Source organism: Urocampus carinirostris, chromosome 3 (genome assembly GCF_059441175.1).
Source record: "Urocampus carinirostris isolate Australia breed hairy pipefish chromosome 3, RoL_Ucar_1.0, whole genome shotgun sequence".
In the NCBI taxonomy this organism is placed as follows: domain Eukaryota; kingdom Metazoa; phylum Chordata; class Actinopteri; order Syngnathiformes; family Syngnathidae; genus Urocampus; species Urocampus carinirostris.
Genome location: NC_142351.1, coordinates 45,937,344 through 45,957,672, shown reverse-complemented (window position 1 = coordinate 45,957,672; position 20,329 = coordinate 45,937,344). Strand labels below are relative to the sequence as shown.

The window sequence follows — 20,329 nt, the reverse complement described above, 5'->3', positions numbered from 1 at the left end:
CCAGTGTAGGAAATTCTAGCATCCTTGAGAGAAAAAAAAGATTAATGGTGGAGCACAAGCAACACCAAGAGGCAAATTAATTTACTGATTGCAGTAAAGAATCATTTGTTTCAATCCTAACAATTTTCAAAATTAAATCTAGAAAAATCCCTACAGGGCCATACACCACAGCAGCAGTACGCCCTTAAGAATCTAGCGGGGAACTTTAAGAGAGACGGAGGCACAGACACAAAGAAAAACATTGACATGTGGATAATAGTCATAGACAGGAAGGAGTTCTTTGAAACATTTATTACATTTTTCAATACGTGTTTTTTTTTTTGTTTAGTATCCACACATTATTTAAGTATACATTTTCACAAACATTCATTCAAAAAAAGTCAAAACCTTGGCCCAACCCCAATCGTAATAATTGTCATTTTAGGGCAGACTCAGGCCAAAATTGGCCTTAAGATCTTACCTGTGAATAGGGAGTGACAGCGAGTTTGCTCACAGTAAATCAAAGGTTGAATTTTGATTGCTCTTGTGGCGATCCATCAAAAAAACTCATTACCATAAAGAAAACGTTCACGAATCAAGGCTAAAATGCATCTTGAGTATCGACAGATAATTCTGTTTCTCTTCATTTCAAACACTCATGTTATTTCCAAGTGACATCATTGCATAATGCACCTGCCCTTCTGCTTCCTCTACAGTCTTGACTTCCCAAACTGAGAAGCTGTGAGCCATCATCCCAGCTGGCAGCTCCCTCCCTCATCCTTCTCAGTGGAAACAGAACTTTTTTTGGATCTCACTCCGATTTCTGGAACATGTCTTCATTCTTGTGAGGCAGGATGCTTTGGGTTGAGGGTTCAAATGTAAAAACAAAAAAGAGTGAGAAAAGAAAATCTGAAATCTGTAAGAATCCAACAATGTTTACTTTCATGCTTCATTTTTTTGGAACCATGGTGGTCCAAAACGTCATCTAATGAAAAGCAAAAAGGAATGGATGTAGTGTTTAGTGAAAGTATTAGCCCCCAAGAACGATTTGTCATTTTGCGAAATGTCGGGCTTCAAACTTAAAGCTAAAAAAACTTGAACTGTTTTCCAAGAATCAACAACTTGGAAGACACAATGATGAAGTGGGGGAATGATTTATTTCAAAGTATTATATTTTATATAAAACAAATAAGAAATGAAAAGTGGGTGTTGCAAAAATATTGGACCCCTGTTCTTAGGTCAGCCAAGTGACCCCAGAAGTTCCTTGATTACTTCTGAATGATCCAATTTTGACCTGAATGACTATCAACGAAACACAGAGTGCAACTGTATGTGATGTTCAACCAAAAACAGCAAATTGAAGAGAGCAAAAAAAAACTGCAAATCTTCCAAGACCTGGTCGTCCCTTTAAACTTTCGGCCCAAACAAGGAGAAATCTAATCAGAGATGCAACCAAGAACCCCATTATCACATTGGATGTCCTGCAAGCATATACAGCTAAAGTGGGACAATCTGAGCATAAGACAACTATAAGTCGTACTCAGTATAAATTTACCCTTTATGGAAGAGTGGAAAGAAGAAAACCAATCCGAAAAATACCATATAAAGGCCCATTTGACCCAAAATTATGTGGAACAAGATTCTTTGGCCAGATGGGACCAAAATTGAATTTAGGCTCAGAGCAAAGTGTTACCTTGGAGTAAGAGTAACACTGCACATCACCCTAAACACCATCCCACTGTCAAACAAGGTTGTGGCAGCATCATGTGTACCGGTAGTTCTTTCTCATTTAACTTTTTTTCATTTTTTAAAAAAATGCCGGGGTTGCTTTATTCAGCAGACTGTGGGAATATCATTAAAGTTTATGGGAAAACAGATGGAGCCAAATACAGAGCGATTCTGGGGGAAAATCTGTTGCAGTAGGGGCGGCAGTAGCTCAGGAGGTAGAGCGATCGTTTTAGGATTAAGGGATCCCAGTTCGAATCCCGGCTTGTCCGTGTTACATGCCGAAGTGTCCTTGGGTAAGACACTGAACCCCCAATACCCCCAATAAGCAGGTTAGCGCCTTACATGGCTGCACAGATCACGACCGCTATTGGGAAATGTGAAGCACAAATGTAAAGCGCTTTGGGAAGTCATTGACTTGAAAAGCGCTATATAAATGCAGATCATTTCATTTCATGTTGCGGTCAGGAAGAGACCTGAGAATAAGACGCAGGGTCAACTTCTAACAGGACAACGACCCTAGACATAATGCAAAATCTACAATTAAATAATTGAAAAATAACCATACAAAGGTGTTAGAATGGTCACCTCATTTCTATAGAGCAATTGTGGAAACATCTGAAAAGTTCTGTGCGCAAACTATCAACTTCATACATGAAAGAACTTGAGCTTTCTGTAATGAACAATGGGCAAAAATTTATATTTCCAGATGTGCAAAACTTAATATAATAAAATAATAATCATACCCCAAAAAACTTGTAAATGTGATTGCAGAAAAGACTTAAATAGGGGCCACTATTTTTTTGCAATGGCTCCTTTAACTATTTTTCTTTTCTAGCACAATAATTTATGTGTTGGATACATTTGGAAATAGTTTGAGGTTTTTATCAATATGTTTGAATCCTGACATACGGCAATGTGTCAAGACGTTTTGGGTGGATTAATATTTTAGCAAGGCACTGTACGTATTAATATAACTTTGCTTCCAAACTCTTGCTTGACTAGTAATGCATTTATGAATAACTTCAATGACTACTGAAACGGAAAGATGCACTGATTGAGAATACCTTTGAATTGAAAAGAACAAGTTCGTCCTCTAGTGGTGCCTTCAAGGCCCTACGCCTAATTCGATGTTTTTTGGGTTTGTACCACTGTAGTGCATCGTGTATGAATGTGACTTGTTGTAACGTGATGATAGATTGTACATTCCAACATTTATTTGCCTTTGGGTCTACCAACTCGGGAGTTGCCAACACACTTTTCTATTCACATCCAAATCAAAATGTTTGAGAGGAGCACAGTTAGCGTCTTTCAATTTTCCCATCCCATCTGCGTATTTGTGTAGTAGATTAAGATCACGTCTGAGCTTCTGGATTAGAATAATGATCACATTTGCATGGTCAAATATTTTCATTATAAGGCTTTAGTTGAGTAATGCAATAAAGCCAACAGGAATGGTTATGATTGCAGAGTGTAATGACACAAACAACAAACGTCACTTTAATCGCAATTTAACTCGAGTTATGGAAACATTTGAAGAATTTTATCTTCCTGATGGGAAATGAAAAGTACTCTGCCAAAAAGGGTGCAGACCTGCCCCGGGTGTGTAATCCTAAAATCCAGTGATTGTAGAAAAAATATACTGCGCATGTATTCTAACCCACATTCCACTCTTCCCCCGCCCTGTATGTTTTTACAATACAGTTTAACACATTTCGCCGCATTACCCCTTCTGTATGAAAAACAAAAATGAGGATTCATTTTTTTGTACGCTTCATTCATTCCTTCAAAACTGTTACTGTTTAACTCTCATAGCTATCATATTTGATTTTAACACTAAAGACGTGCAATGTGCCACTTGGGATGAAGCGTTATTTTGAATCAACTCGAAATATAAGTGCCAGAGTGTTAACAAAGCCTCAGGACACGTGTCCTTATATGCAGAACTAAGGGTTGTATCATGTGACTGATGAGAATTGTGATATTTTGTTTTTCTCAGAGTTAATTGAGGTAGTAAACCTTTACACGTGTGAACTAGCTGTCGTAAACGGAGAGGAAGTTGGTCCAAAAACGCCGCATTTGGAAAGGTCTGTGATTGAGTAGTTGCAAATTTCCGGACCAGGGCTCAGCAACAAGCAGGACTGGAAGCGCGTGCAGCTCCTTGGCCCGTCCTAGTTGCTCCGTGGCGCTTTAAAAACAAAGTTTGATAATGGAAAATGATATGGCTTCTGTGGGAGGACAAACATTTTTATCGTTTTCTAACGAATATAGATATACACAATATGTGTTGCCTTTCTTATAAGGCTTATATACTGTAAGGCAAAAAACAATTTGCTGCTCCAAATGTTTTTTTCCCGTCCAATATGGCTCTTTCAACATTTTTGTTCGCAAACTTCTGGTCCGGACGGACACTAGAGGGCGCCAGCGCATTGCATCAACACTGCACGTGAGCTCGTCACCGTCTCGTTATATTGGATTTTCACGTTCAAGTGACAAAAATGTGCTTGTCCTTCTCGAGAATAACTGCAAATGCTGTGAAACCTTCGGCCTTTGGGACCTTCTTCCTTTATTTGCGGTGCTTTTCTGTCCAGTTGTGCCGTGTCTTTGCTGTACCTTGTACTTGCATTCATCTTCAACATAAATAAACGAGACCATAAGAGTTGAAGTGCCTACACGCAGAACCTCTGTTTTCATTAGATGACACTTAACATTTGAGTCTTGTTCCAGTTGTGTGGGTTTTTTTGACGCATTAGGAAGTTCACATGGCGGCACAGTGTGGCTGGGTGGTTAGCGCGCAGCCCCACGGTGCAGAAGTTCGGGGTTCAAGTCTAGCTACCGCAGTCGCCATGCAGAGTTTGCATGTTCTCCCTGTTCCTTTGTGGGCTTTAGGGTCTTTTCTGGTACCATCCAGGTGGAAAAACTCAAATTTTCAGCTCTTTTGTTAGCGCGGTTCTGAGGTCATGGGTTTAAATCCAGCTACCAGCCTTCCTGTGCAGAGTTTACCTACAGGCCCTCCTCCAGGTTTCCTCCTCCATTCCAAAAACATGCATGTCAGGTTAGTTGGCCGGTCAAAATTGTCCCTAGGTGTGAATGAGCAAGTGAGTTGTCAGTCCCTTTGTGGCCTGCGACTGGCTGGCAACCAGTTCAGGGTCCCCTGCCCTCTGCACACAGCTGGGATGGGCTCCAGCACCCCCCACGACCCTACTGAGGATAAGCGGTGCAGATAATGGATGGATGGAAGTACATATGAAAAGAAGAGTAAAAGGATTCAGTGTTTGTTAGTTTTCTAGAAAGGCAAGTGAGTCAGTGATGTGCAGTCTTAAACAATGTAGGGCATTCTCATTGAACACGTTCAGTGCCATTTAAGCCTACAGCCAGCAGAGATCCATTTTAATGCGAATAAATAAGTCAATAAATATAACGTGTAATGGATTACGAGCAAATTTGCACTGCTGGTATATAACTTGCCACACCAGTGTTAAAAAAATGAGTTGTAACAAAAAAATAAACGAATATAATATCACACTTGTGACGTGCAGTCAGGGGAGGCAGGTGAGGCTCTGCTTTACTTGTCATCTTGAAGATGTAAGATAAAAAAATGTATGAAATGGTTGTATTCAGTGTAAAGCTCTAATTTTTGGACTTTATTTTTCAAAATTGCTGGCGTTTTACTTTATACAGTGTGTTCCTAAATAGTCGACCCCATTTAAGATTTATATATCTCAGAAACTAAATAGACTTTATGTTGAATGTCAAACGTTTTAGTCGTTAAATTTACAAAGAAGGGTGATAATATTTTTGGTTTTATGACATACTTACCTGTATATAAATGTTTAATATGAGCGTCGCCTGTGACTCTGCGCACGTCAAGTCAGTATTCAGGCTTGTTCAAAGATTTGCATTAGGCAGCCCTTTTCTTGAGATTTTTTGTGCCAAGTCCAAATTCATTCTGTAGTTGAAGCCTACTTTGCAAAATTTGTGAAGAAGAGACGTTGCACTGTCGTCGGTGACTGAGTCCAAGCATACACCGAACACGCACAAAAACTTATTTTGACATTTCTTAACCTAAAACTATAGAAATGTCAAATGTTACACACAAAAACGTGAAACTTTACTATCAAGTTGTGGAAATATGAGGTCATTCCAACAAAAAGTGTCAAATTTATTGGCCTACAAAATGGGGTCAGGCATTTAGGAACAGCCTCTAATATGAATATTACAACACAATTAGTATGTTGTGTTTGACTGTGCTGAACATCTGCAGATGCCCCAAGGTAGATCAAGGATTCTGATTTGGCCCACATCACATCCCCTAACAGTAGCATTAGTTATAGCATTAGGAAGCTTAAACATCCTAATGGCCAAATCCAAGCACTTTTTTAGGACTTTCAAAGCCAAACTTCCAATTTCTCCAGAACCATTTAAAGAAATCTGTTGTGGATCATGTATTTTGTTGATCCAAAAATATATCTGCTATTTGCATTTGCGATTTCTACTCTTGCATGTGTATTTATCAAGAAATATATAAATATTCCTGAAACAATTGTCTCCATTAATGTGTTGGTTAAAATGACAGTCATATATAGCTTACCTTTCTGTTACAATTTACCTCTCAGAAACGCCACTTTAATTTTTTGCATGGTCCATAATAAATGTCCATAATTGATACATAATCCTTGCACTAATACACGTTTCATAGTGCCCTGTCGAGGTGTAGCATGCACCTGTCCTCTTGGGCGTGACCCATAGGGGGCAATGATGAATTATAGGACAGTGCCACACAGACTGAGGACAGCTGCCGTTAATCACAAAGGATTAAGAAATGCGTTGGCAAAGCAAAGCTAGAAAAGAGCATTGTTGGCATCATTTTTAAGCAGACGTCTTTGTAAAACATAGCAACAATTTTAAACATTTACAAGCACTTCAAATAAAATTTGAGAACTTTCCAATCCTTGAAAACAAGACATTAAAATTCAAGAATTTTCAAGGATTTCAAGCGCCCATACGAGCGCTGTTAACTGCAAGTCAAACCATTCAGTATTTTTTTCTCATTGCATGAACTTTTCAGAATCGAGGATTTCCTATCTTCTGACATTAAAGTGAACCCTCCCCAACATCCAGCGGTAGAAGGAGCAGAGCATAGACTTCATTCTAGGAAAGTGGGAAGTCAAGAGTTTTCAAACGTACAACCAGGAAAATATCATTGGAATGACACTCAAAGTGGGAGGTCTTTGGTCGCGAAGTCTGAGAAAATATATGTACCCCGACTTCATTGAGTTGCTTCTTTCGGACGTGACTCGACAAAATGGCAATGCACATGGAAACAGACGTGTTAAAAGATGTATCCAAAAGAATGCAGTTTACAATGTGCGCTATCGACCTCAGCTGCCGTTTTTCCTCCACAATTTCAGCACGAGAGGGCAGGTTTGTCGGAGGTCCAAATGTCTTTTAATGAGCAAAAAAATAAAAACATTTCTAGAACAGCCATCTCTGCAGTTTACATTCTGCTTGGAACGCTTTGAGGTTATTTGTGGTTCCATTTGAGTGGGAAAACTCAGATCTCTATTTTTTGGAATGCAGCAATAGACGGGTGGCATTGCAGATGAGTGGTTAGCCCGTCCGCGACTGTTCCGAGGTAATGGGTTCACATCCAGCTACCAGCCTTCCTGTGCAGAGTTTGCATGTTCTCCCTGTGCCTGCATGGGTTACCCCCAGGCCCTCCGGTTTCATCCTCCATTCCAAAAACATGCATATCTGGTTAATTGGCCCATCCGAAATGTCCCGAGGTGTGAATGAGCAAATGAGTTGTCAGTCCCTGTGTGTGTCCCCTGCCCACTGCACCATGATATCTGGGATGGGCTCCAGCACCCTCGTGACCCTACTGAGGATAAGCGATGCAGAAAATGGATGGATGGCAGCAATAAACGTAATTAAATTTTTTGGGACAATATAGCTTGTTTCGTGTGCTAGTTTGTATATTGCTTTCCTGCTCTGCCAAACAACTGATGAATAAAATGTATATTAATTCAGAAATCTGCCTCTACCTCACCAGACCCCACACTAAAGTGAAACACTGTTTGCATTTGGCTTTCTTCGTTAAGAGAAAGGAACTGAGGAGGAAAATGAAATTACGTTTATTAAAAGATCTTTGAACCCTCCCCAACATCCAGCTTATATTCTGTCCCAATTGAATAACAGCAAATGTCAATAATCCATTGACTGGAGGTAACCCGGAAAAAGTCAGGCTTTCGAGATGAAAGACAGGAGAAAATTTTGTTTTGCTAAGAGCTCGCATTGTCGCAAAGTACACTGAAGGAACATACATACAATATGACGCGCAGCAACAAATTAGGAGCATAAATGCGACAGAACCGTTGAATTACAAGCACAACACGGATCCTAATTAGAGGACTTAAGGCTCAATTGGGACCTGAGGATTCCATACGTGAGTGTCCAACTCTAAGCGTGCCATCGTTATGCACTTGGTGAGTGAAGAGGAAATATGGAGGAGGCAAAGTAAGACATCGATTTACCAGGTTTGTCCTTGACATGTCTATGAATCTTGACTTTGGTTCCATTCAGTTTTACAGTGCCTTGCGAAAGTATTGCCCCTTTGCCAAAAGCTTTTTCACATTTTGCCATATTTTAGGCTCCAATTTTATACATAAAAAAACCTCAAAATATTTTCTATGAATCAACACTCGATCTTGAAAAGAAACCAAATTTACTAAACATATTATACTGTGCTAATAAATGAAAAATGTATAAGTAGGTATTTGTGTTAATACCTCGTACAACATCTTTTTGCTGCGATCACAGCCACGTGTTGTTTTGAGCATGTCTCTATGAAATTTGCACATGTTGGGGCAAAAATATTTGCCCATTCTTACGTATGAAACAGCTCAAGTTCCTTATGGTTTGATGATCAGCGTTTTTCAGATCTTTCCACAAATGCTCTATAGGAATGAAGTCTACACTTTGGCTTGGCCATTCTAACAGCTTATAGTGTCGGTTTTAAACCATTTCATTGTAGATTTTGTTTTATGTTTAGGGTATTTGGTGAACCTGCGCCCCATTCTCAGGTCTCATGTCTTTTGCATGCTCCCAGCAGATCTTCCAACAGAATAGCCCTGTATTTGGCTCCATCCATCTTCCCATCAAATCAAACGATCTTCCGAGGCCCTGCTGAAGAAAAGCAACCCCACAGCATTATGCTGCCACCACCATATTTAACAGTGGGGATTGTGTTGTGCAGTGTCCCTCTCAAGCCAAACGTAACTCTTTGCAATCAGCCCAAGAAGTTTAATTTTGACCAGGGACCTTTGTTCCACGTGTTATTTGTGTCACCCATATAGATACTTGCACACGTGAGATGACCTTATTATAATATTCTTTGAGAAAATAATTTCTTCTTGCCACTGTTCTATAAAGGTTAGATTAATGCAGAGTTGTCTTATGCAAAGATTGTACCACCTCAGCTGTGTATGCCTGTAGGTCATCCATTGTGATCATGGACTTCTTGGTTGGTTCTGATTGGTTCAAAAGTCTAGAGGGAAGGACAGTTTTCGTAGGTTTGTAGTGGTTTTATGTTGTCTCCATTTTTATATCACTGCTTGCAGTGCTCCGGGAGATGTGTAAATGTTGCAAAACTTATTGTATCCCATTCCTGCTTTGAACCTTTCCACAAATGTATCCCAAACATGCCTGGTGTGCTCTTCAGTCTTCATAATACTGCTATAGTCCTCCGAGCCCATCACAGAGCAGGTGCATTCAAACTGTGACTCAATGACAAATAATTACAAACTGATTGTCATTGTTAGTCTTTTAGGCTGACACTGAATCATTCAAAAGGCATCAGGGAACTTGTCGAGTCAGTTGGTTGAGCTGAGAGAAGAGGGGGGCAATATTTTTGCAACACCCACTTTTCATTTTTTTCCCGTTCCAAATATAATATGAAATGTTGGAATAATTTGGTTCCACTTCCCGATAGTGTCTCACATGTAGTTAGTTCTCAGAAAATATCTTCAGTTTTCTAGCTTTCAGTTTGACTTTCGCTAGGCACTGTATGGCCGAAAAAAAGCACAAAATAAACTTTAAGAAGATTCAGGTTGTCACATGAGTCCTGAATTACACTTTGTCAAACAACAACGGGCTACAATGCTGTGCTTGGAATCAGCAAATATTCTTTTTTTTTTTTAATTTCCCTAATTAGTCTACCGTATTTTCTGGACTGCAAGGTGCACTCGAAAAACCCCAAATTAGCCAGAAATTTGAACGTGTACCACATTACTCGGTGTGTCCTATATACCGCAGAATTCGGTGAAAAATATATGGGATTCGCATTCGTTAATCCTAGGAATGCATTATTGTACAAGGCATACATGGTCCTCGGTTGCGACATGATATATCAATCGATAAACATCGCTGATTTAAATCCTAAAAACATTGCTCACAACGGGAGTCAAACCCGACTAGTGGTGATAAAAGCACTTTACCATTTAGACGAGCAATGATACGGATAATATTTGAAAAGGCATTAGAATGATCTCATTATCACATATTTTAAGTGATGGTGCTGGAAACACTGATTTGCATAGTGCATTCTGATAGGTTAAACAGTCTCTCCTCTTCTTCATTAACAAATAATAGAATGGAGGAAAATATTTTTTTTCAACGAAATACTACACATGCTCTTTTTACTTTTGAGAGACTGTTGGGTTAGTCAGAATGCACTATGCAAACAACCGTTTCTGACACATCAAGAAAAAGTGTGATAATTTGATATAATTTATGGCTGACCACAATTACTCAACAATTGTGGCAACGGAGATCAAACCGGACAGCAATAGTACGAGTACAGAATCCTATCCACCAGGGCACTATGGACATGGATGGTTGTTCACAATCGCATAACATTGGATGCAACAGGAATCAAACGCAAATCGCGGTGGGGAGCATGCAGAATCATACCCACTAAGTAAGTGTTTCATAACTGGTGAGTCAGGACCCAAAAGTGGGTCGCGGACCCCTTTCCTGTGGGTCGCAGCCCCTTTCCTTGGCAAAATAATGCGAAGGTTAAGGTCGAATACTCTCTGTCGGTAATGACTTCTCGAGGTAAGTTTGACCATTGTGCCTACTACCTACATACATCGATTGACGAATTCAAAAAGTAAATTCTGTATTTCACGGCCACAGGGTGTCCATAAAAATCTTAGAATTTCTTGAAATTGTGCGGCGATGCCCTTTAGTGCAGTGCGCCCTTTATGTGTTATAAGGCGAACGTAATTGATGACACCATGAGACTGCTAAAGAGTGATGTCTGTAAAGTCAACCGCTGGACATCTGTGTGAACCGACCATAAAAAGTAAGGGCTGTGAGCGGCGTGGGAGTGATGGGGAACATAAGAATGGCAGCACCGTGTGGGTTAAGCCACAATTTGCGAATGGATTGTATACCCTGTAGGAGCTTTCACAAAAGCCAGCATCATTTACAAGGAAAGAGGAAAGGACAGCTGAAAAAATGTGAACCCAGCATGTTTGGTGGAGATTTAGTGCAGAAACAGAGGATGAGGACTTCAATGGGTTGCTTGATAAGGATTATCGATAAAAATTGTGAGTAACAAACTTAGTTTTGAACCAGCTATTTTTTAAAATGCGTATTGATGTTTAAAAAAATGTTAGTACTTTGAAATCAACACTCAAATAAACCACAACCAAACTCAGTCTTGCTCCAGATGTATTTTTGAATATGCACACTTGTATGCTTATCTGTAAATTGGACGTAGTGTAGGCACAGAAAATGGGAGTGGATTAAGCACTCACAAAAACAAAAACCACTTTTCTTATAAAATTAAAAATCACTTCGAACATTTTTTTGAAGTGTTCTGCACTATGGACCGGTTTAATGTCTGAGGATAATCTCTCGGCCCAGCCTAACAACAGCAAGGAACCGTGACTAATAATACTGTGATGAGAACATAAAACCTAATGCCTTTTTATGTGTTGTGTGCATCCCTTTTTGGTGAATGAGTGGAGAGGTGTTGTGAAAGGATAGTGGGTTGTTTCGAGGGGTGGGCAGGGCACCTGTATGATGCGCCATGGGTAAACCAGTGAAAGCTGCTGGGCCCCGCTGTTGAACAGAAGAGTGTGTTGTGTCACCCTGTTATCTGGAGGGACGAAAACATGACCAACTTGGGTGCCGAGGTGCTTCACCTGTTTGGGTGCTTGGGCATTTGAGTTGGCCATGGTCAAAAATAGATAAATTATGTGAGTTTTTCGCTATTTTTTCTCTTTTTATTTCTCTTTTCTTAGTTTTTGTGTATGTGTTTGTCTTGCTGTCGGTCGAGGGATATGACCAGGGTAGATAGATAGCTAGTTAGCTAGATAGAGAGCTAGATAGATAGCTAGATGGATAGCTAGATAGATAGATAGATAGAAATATGGATAGAATGTATCCCCTGTGGTTCAGTACAGTGGTTCTTAACTGTTTTGACTTCAGCACCCACCTTTCCAAAGTAATGACGGGCTGCAACACAAATCGAGAAAAAAAATTCCGCTTCTCAAAATCAATTAATGAATGAATTGTGCAGTTTTAAGCAGAAAAGCAAACAAAGTAACTAGCAAAACCAAAAAGACTTTGAGTACCGTATATACCCACATATAAGCCTACAATGCATTTAAGCGACTGCCTAAAAATTCTCCAAAATAGCCACGTACTAAAAGATATTCATAAACCCACAAAAATATTGAGCTCACCATTATCGCCATCTACTGTTGAGAAGTGCGATTGACTCTCCCTTTTTTTTCGTCTTCTTCGCATTATTTTGCCAAGGTAAAGGCCCGCATCTTACTGAATGGGACCAACTAGTTGAGAAACCCTGGTCTAGAACAGGATCCAACACGCTCCCACAATCCAGGTTCATTTCCTGTTGAGTTCAATGTTATGCAATTGTGATCAGTATCTCCTGACCCATCAACGAAAGCACAAATACGGTACTATAGACTATTTTTGAGTTGTGGGCCTCGTAATCCGGTGCGCTTAATAGTGCAGAAAATACGGTAATTGGAGCATGAGATTATTTTTTTTCTGAACCAACTACACAATGTTTCCGTTTTTCTTTCTAAAAGTTTGTCCAAGAGAAAGAAAATCCAGGAAAAGTCCACGAGCACACCACTTCCAATACATGACACATTCCATATATTAGAAGTGAGGAAAGAACAGAAAACATCCAGAAAGGTCAATCCCTGTCACGTTGGCGCCCTGGTCAAGTGCCGGCTCCTTCAATGTACGTCTTAACCGAGGACAAAGCGTGTCCTATTATAAGGCCGTCTTTAGAAGCAGGAAGAGGACAAAAGATACAGTCAAGGCTTCCGGCTTCCTGGCCTCTCAAGTGGAACGTAGTCGTTGCCTTGATGTTGAAGGCAATGCTTATTTCCCGCATTCTTCAGTCATAGCGTCATTCCAAATGTGAGGACTAAAGCTGCGAGGCTGGTCGAGGCGATGCCTGAGGACGCCGAGGCGGCACCCTTCGTGATCGAATCTGAAACACACAACAAGTTTTTGATGAAACATTTACGTACAGTGCTACGTCTGAGGACGAGCACCTCTAAACACCACAATTTTGGTATTTGAGTTTTATTTGCAACAAAAAACAAAACAAAGCTGCTGGCTATATGGGAAAAAAAATCCAGTTCGCAACAGTCCATAGGCTACTATTAGTTTACCCTCCTGTCCTCTGGGAGGCGCTACAGGAGCCCACAAACTGGAAAAACCATCAGGTTCAAAAACGTCTTCTTCCCCACCCACTGCTCCACTCCCTCCCTCTGTTCACACTCCCGCTGCTGAACTCTTTGCCAAATTATTCCCCCCTCATATACCTGCTAATGTCCCCCTGCCTCTGTACATACTTGCACTGAACTTTTTTATAATCTTCAATATTTTAATCTTGTTAACTTTTTCATAGTCAATAACCTGCTTATAATATTTACATACCTGTTCCATACTATCTATATAATATTTATTGCACTACCATGTCTTTTCTACATAGCCATATACATATATAGTTTAGTCCTGTACTCTTATACAAAACTATTTAATATTTATGCACTGCTATGAAAGTCTTGTTGGATACTAACTGCATTTTGTAGACTTGTAATTGTGGGTTGTGCAATCTAATCTAATCTAGAGACCGTTCAAAACTGCTCACCACCTGTGACAGTTTACGGCCAAAAATTACAAACTCTGATGTACAATTTTTCGTGTGCATTCATTTACATTTACAGTAACCTGAATTTTAAGTGTGCAGTAAGTGCTTATGTATCATCAACAGTTTCTCGATCTCACACTTTCGCCGATTGCTGCTCCCTTTATTAAAGATTGAAAATCCCTTTACTAAACGATAATAAACCTTACAAACACAGCAGGGTAGGCTATTCACTCACAAAGAAATCTGGCTATGTAAAACACTGCCTCAATTATAGCAGTCTACGATGACGTTGTCATCTGCTATCAGTGACAGAGACGATCTGTATTAGAGCCAAAATGGGCAGAACAAGATCGATGAAAATACAAAAAAAAATCCTTGTATATGTTGCTGACATCTTCAGCTAAAATAGTCATTCACCACATCAACGAGTAATGGGGTTTATATCTGATTATTTCAATATTATCTTCATTGAAATACAAGTTCTTTTCCTTCCAAAATAAGGACATTTCTTAGCAACCCCAAACTAATAAAAAGTCATGCGTGCATACATAGATTAACTCATTAAAACCCAAATACATGACATAAATGTGTATGTATATATTTTTGTATTTCGTCATTTATCTATTTTGGTGTTTATCATGTCACTTTTTTATGTTGTGTATTTCTGTCAAAATGAGGGAAGAAAGGCGTTGCGGTTGATCAGTGCAGTTGTCGACCAACCAATAGGTGAAAAGCTTAGCCAGTTTGACCCGCCCCCTCATTTGAATAACATTTTGTTGTAAGAAAATACACGACAAAATAAATGAAAAATATGCAACAAAAAAGCACAACAAAATAAATACAAAAATAAATAAATGATCAAATAAATGATCAAATGCTTAAATATAAAACAATGGCATTTATATCATATAATGTGATTTATTCATGTGTTCATTTATTTATATGGCATATATTTGTCAGAATTTATTTATTTACACATTTCTAGTGTTGGGAATAATGGCGCTTTTTTCAGTAACGTGGGAATCCAACTAATTATTTTTTTCCCCGCAGTTACCCTTAATGACGATCAAAATGCGATGCACTGCTTTGGCTGGGGAAAGGCAATGGCGGCGTGTCCCCGAGAATCCGATGTCGTTTTCAGCGGCGTGGTTTTCCGCTCTCCTCCGAGTTGTTTACGTCACTATTCACAATAATGCCTACCGTATAGTTAAATAGCAATTATGAATATAGTATTAAATAGTATTGACTACAGTAATGAAACAAAAGGCGAATGTGGGCTGAGTCGCGACTCGCGTCGGTCTATGAGCCGGCCAACGAAAGTGACCATAGGGAGCCGGCTCCCCAATATCAAGAGCTAGTTCCATTTGAGATGGCATTTTTCTCTCGTGATGGGCTTTTTGGGGATTCTATGTTATTGATTTTAAACTTGTTGAGCAGAAAATGGTTAACATTGTTTTGTATTTTATTTATTTTTATGTGACTGATAATGTGTTTTATAGAAAAATGTATGATGAAATGAAAATGAAATGATCTGCATTTATATAGCGCTTTTCAAGTCAATGACTTCCCAAAGCGCTTTACAGTGTGCTTCACATTTCCCAATAGCGGCCTTGTATTGCAGCCATGTAAGACGCTAACCTGCTTATTGGGGGTATTAGCGGTACAGTGTCTTACCCAAGGACACTTCGACATGCAACACGGACAAGCCGGGATTCGAACTGGGATCCCTTGATCCCAAGACGAGCGCTCTACCTTCTGAGCTACTGTAGAGTTTATTCTTTTTTCATCTTTTTTCTCTCGGTTGCTATTGTATTTTTGACCTCTGTTTCTCTTTTTCTTCACATTTTTGTCTCTTTTTCTTCATTTTCCCCTCTTTTTAAGTCATTAAATGCAAAATGTTACATGATAATTGGTAATATTGGGATTAAAGCAACAAAAACCACATGAGAGCCATTTGGGACCAGAAAGAGTCAGGTATTTTTAGTGAGGTGGGCCAAAAAAGGAATTCCCATGGTAAATGGTCTTAGCTTATATAGCGCTTTTCAAGTCACTGAAGACTTCCCAAACCTCTTTACAATGTGTTTTACACTAACTCATTCACACAAACACACTCCAATGGCCAGAGGCAGCTATTTGAATTAAATATTTTTTCTCATTTTATAATATTTTAAATATTTGTGAAAGGCTTGGCAAAAAAAAAAAATCTAAATAAAATGCTTCGGGTAGGTCACCGTATTTTGTATTCTTTCTTGTGTCTTTGCAGTTCACGGTTGCACTCGGAAACGAGGTGTTTTGTATTTGCTCAGTAAATTTTAAATACTTTGACAAACAACTTCTTTTTGAAGTAACTGAAATAGTTACTTTTCCTGGTAATTACTTACTTTAACTATAGAGTAATTCGGGTATGTTTTGGTGAGAAGCTATAACTAATTACATTTTTAAAGTATTGTGCCCAACAATGCCCAATTTTTTCTGCATAAGGCAGAATAGGTCCTCTGTTACAGTGATATATATGTCCTTCCCAAAATTACCCAGAATAACTTTGTTTGGAAATATACTCCTTTTAAACCACAATCCCCAACTAATGAAGTCAGTTTGTTAAATTTATGAAGAGCACAAAAATAGTAATGTGTTATTTCATTCACTTGGTGGCACTAGCGCGTCGTGCACAATTTCAAAGCAAATTGCAGTTGCAGGCGCGCACACCAACTCACTACAGAAATAAAGCAAATTATTTACACAACGTCATTTGATTAATGTTTACAAATAATATTTACATTTCTGCTTATGTAAATGCTCAAAAATAAATAAACCAGATTCTCATCAAATCCTAAATAACCTGGAGAAACGATTTGGCACACTTGTTCATGAGACAATTGCACAGATGGGATTTTGGAAGGTGATTTGGGGGCAAGGACACTGGCTTCAACATGGCTTAGTTTGATGTCATTTTCACTTATAGAGAATACTACTCCAGTTTTTTCATGCTTTTTTTGGGGTGTTTATACTTTCAGCTTGCCAACCCAAAATGTTGAAAGACCCATATTGGACCAAAAGAAAACTTCAAACATATTTTTGGAGCTGCAAAAAAATTAAAAGCTTCATATAAGTATATATATATATTATATATATATATGTAGAGAGAGAGAGAGAGAGAGATACACACACACACACATGTATTCATTGGAAAATGTTAAGAAGGTTTCATTTCAGGGCTTAAAAGGTGACAATATTTAACTTTCAACTTGTTATTAAATTTCATTTTTTATTTTAAGCGATGCAACCCACTTTTAAAAACTTATTTTGTTTGTTGAAACTGTTAGATTAAATAGATTTTTTGTGTGCAATGTGAGTAAAAATCAGATGTCATCATGTTAATTTATGTTTTATAAAATGAACTATTTCCATTTGAATGTATTCATACATTTTTCTTATGCAACTATAGGTCTTACTGTAGTTTTTATTCCATGCGCCTTATAGTCCAGCTTGCTTTATGTATGAAAAATTTACCACAAAATACTGTTTTTGGGGGTCCTTATAGTGCGTAAAAAAAAAACAAAAAAACAAAAAACGAACTTGACTGATATGTTGCTTTGAGATTGAAGTAACTTGTCTCGAAAAAGTCGAAAACACTGTTCCAGGTGACTGTCTAACCTGCCATCTTGGGGATTGTAATCTGACGACTGCTGATGCCTTCCCCGCCTTCGCTGAAAGGTTTAATCTGGATGACGTAGCCTTCGTTGACAGGTAGCGATAATTCTAAGGACGTCCTGTTTGTCTCCACCACACTGGGACGGCTGTGTTTGTCCTGGCTGTACATCACCTATGGAATAGAAACACCAACACACACATATTTATATATCGTGTATTTTGCATAAGAACAAATATCTGTGATTTACATATACAGTTTGTAATCTTGCCTGTGTAATTTGTTTGTTTTTTTAATCTTGAGTAAATTGCAAGTATACATATGGACGTGAACAATGTTTATAAATATTTTCGAGAAAAATCTCTTCCAAACTTTAGGCGTCGGATAAAAATAATGGTAATATGGAGCCTACATTTTCAGTTGCAGGAAGTTCTTCCCATAACAATTTACCCCAGGTAAACACTGCCTTAATTTCTTGCATTGAAAATAAGAAATGTCCATAATTGATGCGTAAAACTTTCACCAATACACATTTTACAATACACTGTTTAGGTGTAGCATGCATCTGCCCACTTGGGCGCGACCCTTAGGGGGTAATGACGCTTCACATGACAACGCCATACAAACTAATGCCAGATGCTGAAATGACGAAATCATGAAAGACAATGGCAAAGCGGAGCCACTCAGTGCAGTGTTTGTGTCGTTTTTAAGCAGACTTGTGGAGAAACATGGCAACAATTTCAACCATTTACAAACTAGGGGTAAGATTTAATAAACATATGCTTTTCCCTACTCCCTTTCAAACAATTACATTAAGATTGTTTGTTTTTTGATTTCTTACTAGATTTGTTGTTTTATTTTATGTCATATTCTAAATAAAAGTCATATTCATTCATCCAAACTCCTGGCCCAAAATTCAAGCACTTCTCAATCCTTGAAAACACATTAAAATTCAAGCATTTCCAAAGATTTCAAGGAACCGTACGAAACCTGTCATTTGAACGACGCCACAAATCACAGCAATGTTATACAGCCTTTATTGAGCAATGGCACAAAAGTGACATTGCAAAAACAGCGAGGCGTGATTCACCTCAAAAACAAAACAACAAATAAAAGCAATGCAACCTCACTTTTCACATTTGATACGCTTCAAACATTTTATATGGCAAGGCCAGGTGCTCTGAACAAAACAACACGTATTTGAAAGATTGACTAATCCTAAAGCATTGCAACCTTGAGGATTCAATTTTAGGTCTCATGTTTCAAGCAAAAGTTTATAAAAAGTAAAATTAGCAAATGTTTCGTCATCCAGTCCTACCCCGTTGGCAGAAAATCTGGCTAATTTAAGGTACTTAAAGAGGACAGTGTGCATTATTTTGCGCTTTTAGTTGCGGAAATATTGTTATTTAAAAAACAAAAAAATAATAATGGTTTAAATAAAAAGCAAAAAATTATGAACATTCTTATAAACATTAAATTAGAGAACAATGAACTGAATTTTATTTTACATAAAATAAGCCTGACTGAAAGGGAACTGACATAATTGTCCACCATTTTGCTTCTACCGCTACCCAAATACCTAAAATAAAGGAGCAAAAAAAATGCAAAGTAAAATGATGCGATTTGGTCACTTTAATTCTCCGTAGTGTCCGTAGTCTTCTTTGTGTTTTTTAGCACTCATTTTTGTTTGCACTACAACAGGTGTTTCCAACCTTTATGAAGACCTACAGTACTTTTTGGTACTATTTAGCAAGGAGTGCTACCAAATTGATATGCTTTTTTAAAAAAAAACATGTATCTATATTATTATTATATACTATTATTACTTTTTCATTCACCAGACTACCATTGATTGAGGTAAAATGGGTTTATTTAAGTGCAAAACTTCATACCAGTTAGAAATTACATTTACTACAAAATCCCAATGACCCATGATATATTTTCAGAACCAGTCCGTGAGCTACTGAGTTTGTTTTAGTGGGCTACCTAATGCCCGGGGGCACCATGTTGGAGACCCCTGCACTAAACCATGCAGCGATATCTAATAGTCAAATAATACACCATGTCTCTTGAATCTTGTTATAAAATTAAAACATATTCTAAAATAAGCAAATTGTTGCAGAAAGAGATCATTTTGAGCAAAATCAGATTAACATACTTAACACATTCAATGCTATAATGTATAATACGTTTTCAGAAGCATTGTCCCTCAGCGCTAAAACGTTAAATTACGTTTTTTTGTTTTATTAAGAAAAAAAAAATACTATCATAAGGAGTTTGGTACGTCTCATCAGTTAGTATCAAGCCTCTGGGATTCTGTTTGATAAATCATCGTTCGATGGCAGGAGTGGCTTTGATCACATTTTTGTCAACACATCGACAAACCCCCACTTGTTCGTGGTGCTTCCTGTATCCAGTGGATGAGAGTGTGTATGCGGCCCCATATGGCAATTAGGCATAGTAAAGCAGTGTGGGGAGAGTCGTGAGATATGGACGACTAGTAATATGCAGTTAACTCCTAAACAGAGCTTGGGTGGGTGGGTGCTTGGATACCTTAACCACTAGGGTCATAGGGGCAACATTTCCCTTGGTGCGTCCTGGGCAGGCACAGCCTGGCGGCGGCCATCCTGCTCCAGACCAACAAAAATGACAAAATTCCATTGTCATCTCCTGGTCAAGGGGATGACGTTTTGTGCACGTCCGCAGGAACACAGACACCCGAGGTAATGCAATTACCATGGGGACCAAAGTCATGTGATCACCGTAAACCT

General features: G+C 38.6%; 2 protein-coding genes across 7 annotated transcripts in view; one reads left to right on the top strand and one right to left on the bottom strand.

Moving 5' to 3' along the window:
• Positions 1–4,378, top strand: part of LOC148369841 (band 4.1-like protein 1) — an 83,955-nt gene extending 79,577 nt beyond the window's left edge. For all 6 annotated transcript variants that reach the window (XM_088332056.1, XM_088332054.1, XM_088332055.1 and 3 more), the window contains one exon: positions 696–4,378. In XM_088332056.1, the coding sequence (XP_088188182.1) occupies positions 696–701 (6 nt within the window). In that variant the 3' untranslated portion in view covers positions 702–4,378. The remainder of the gene's footprint in view (positions 1–695) is intronic.
• Positions 4,379–7,822: 3,444 nt separating this feature from the next.
• Positions 7,823–20,329, bottom strand: part of cntn3a.1 (contactin 3a, tandem duplicate 1) — a 176,946-nt gene continuing 164,439 nt past the window's right edge. The window contains exons 22-23 of the mRNA XM_088332058.1: positions 17,564–17,732; positions 7,823–13,243 (exon numbers count right to left, since the gene is read on the bottom strand). Coding sequence (XP_088188184.1) covers positions 13,152–13,243; positions 17,564–17,732 — 261 coding nt within the window. The 3' untranslated portion in view covers positions 7,823–13,151. The remainder of the gene's footprint in view (positions 13,244–17,563; positions 17,733–20,329) is intronic.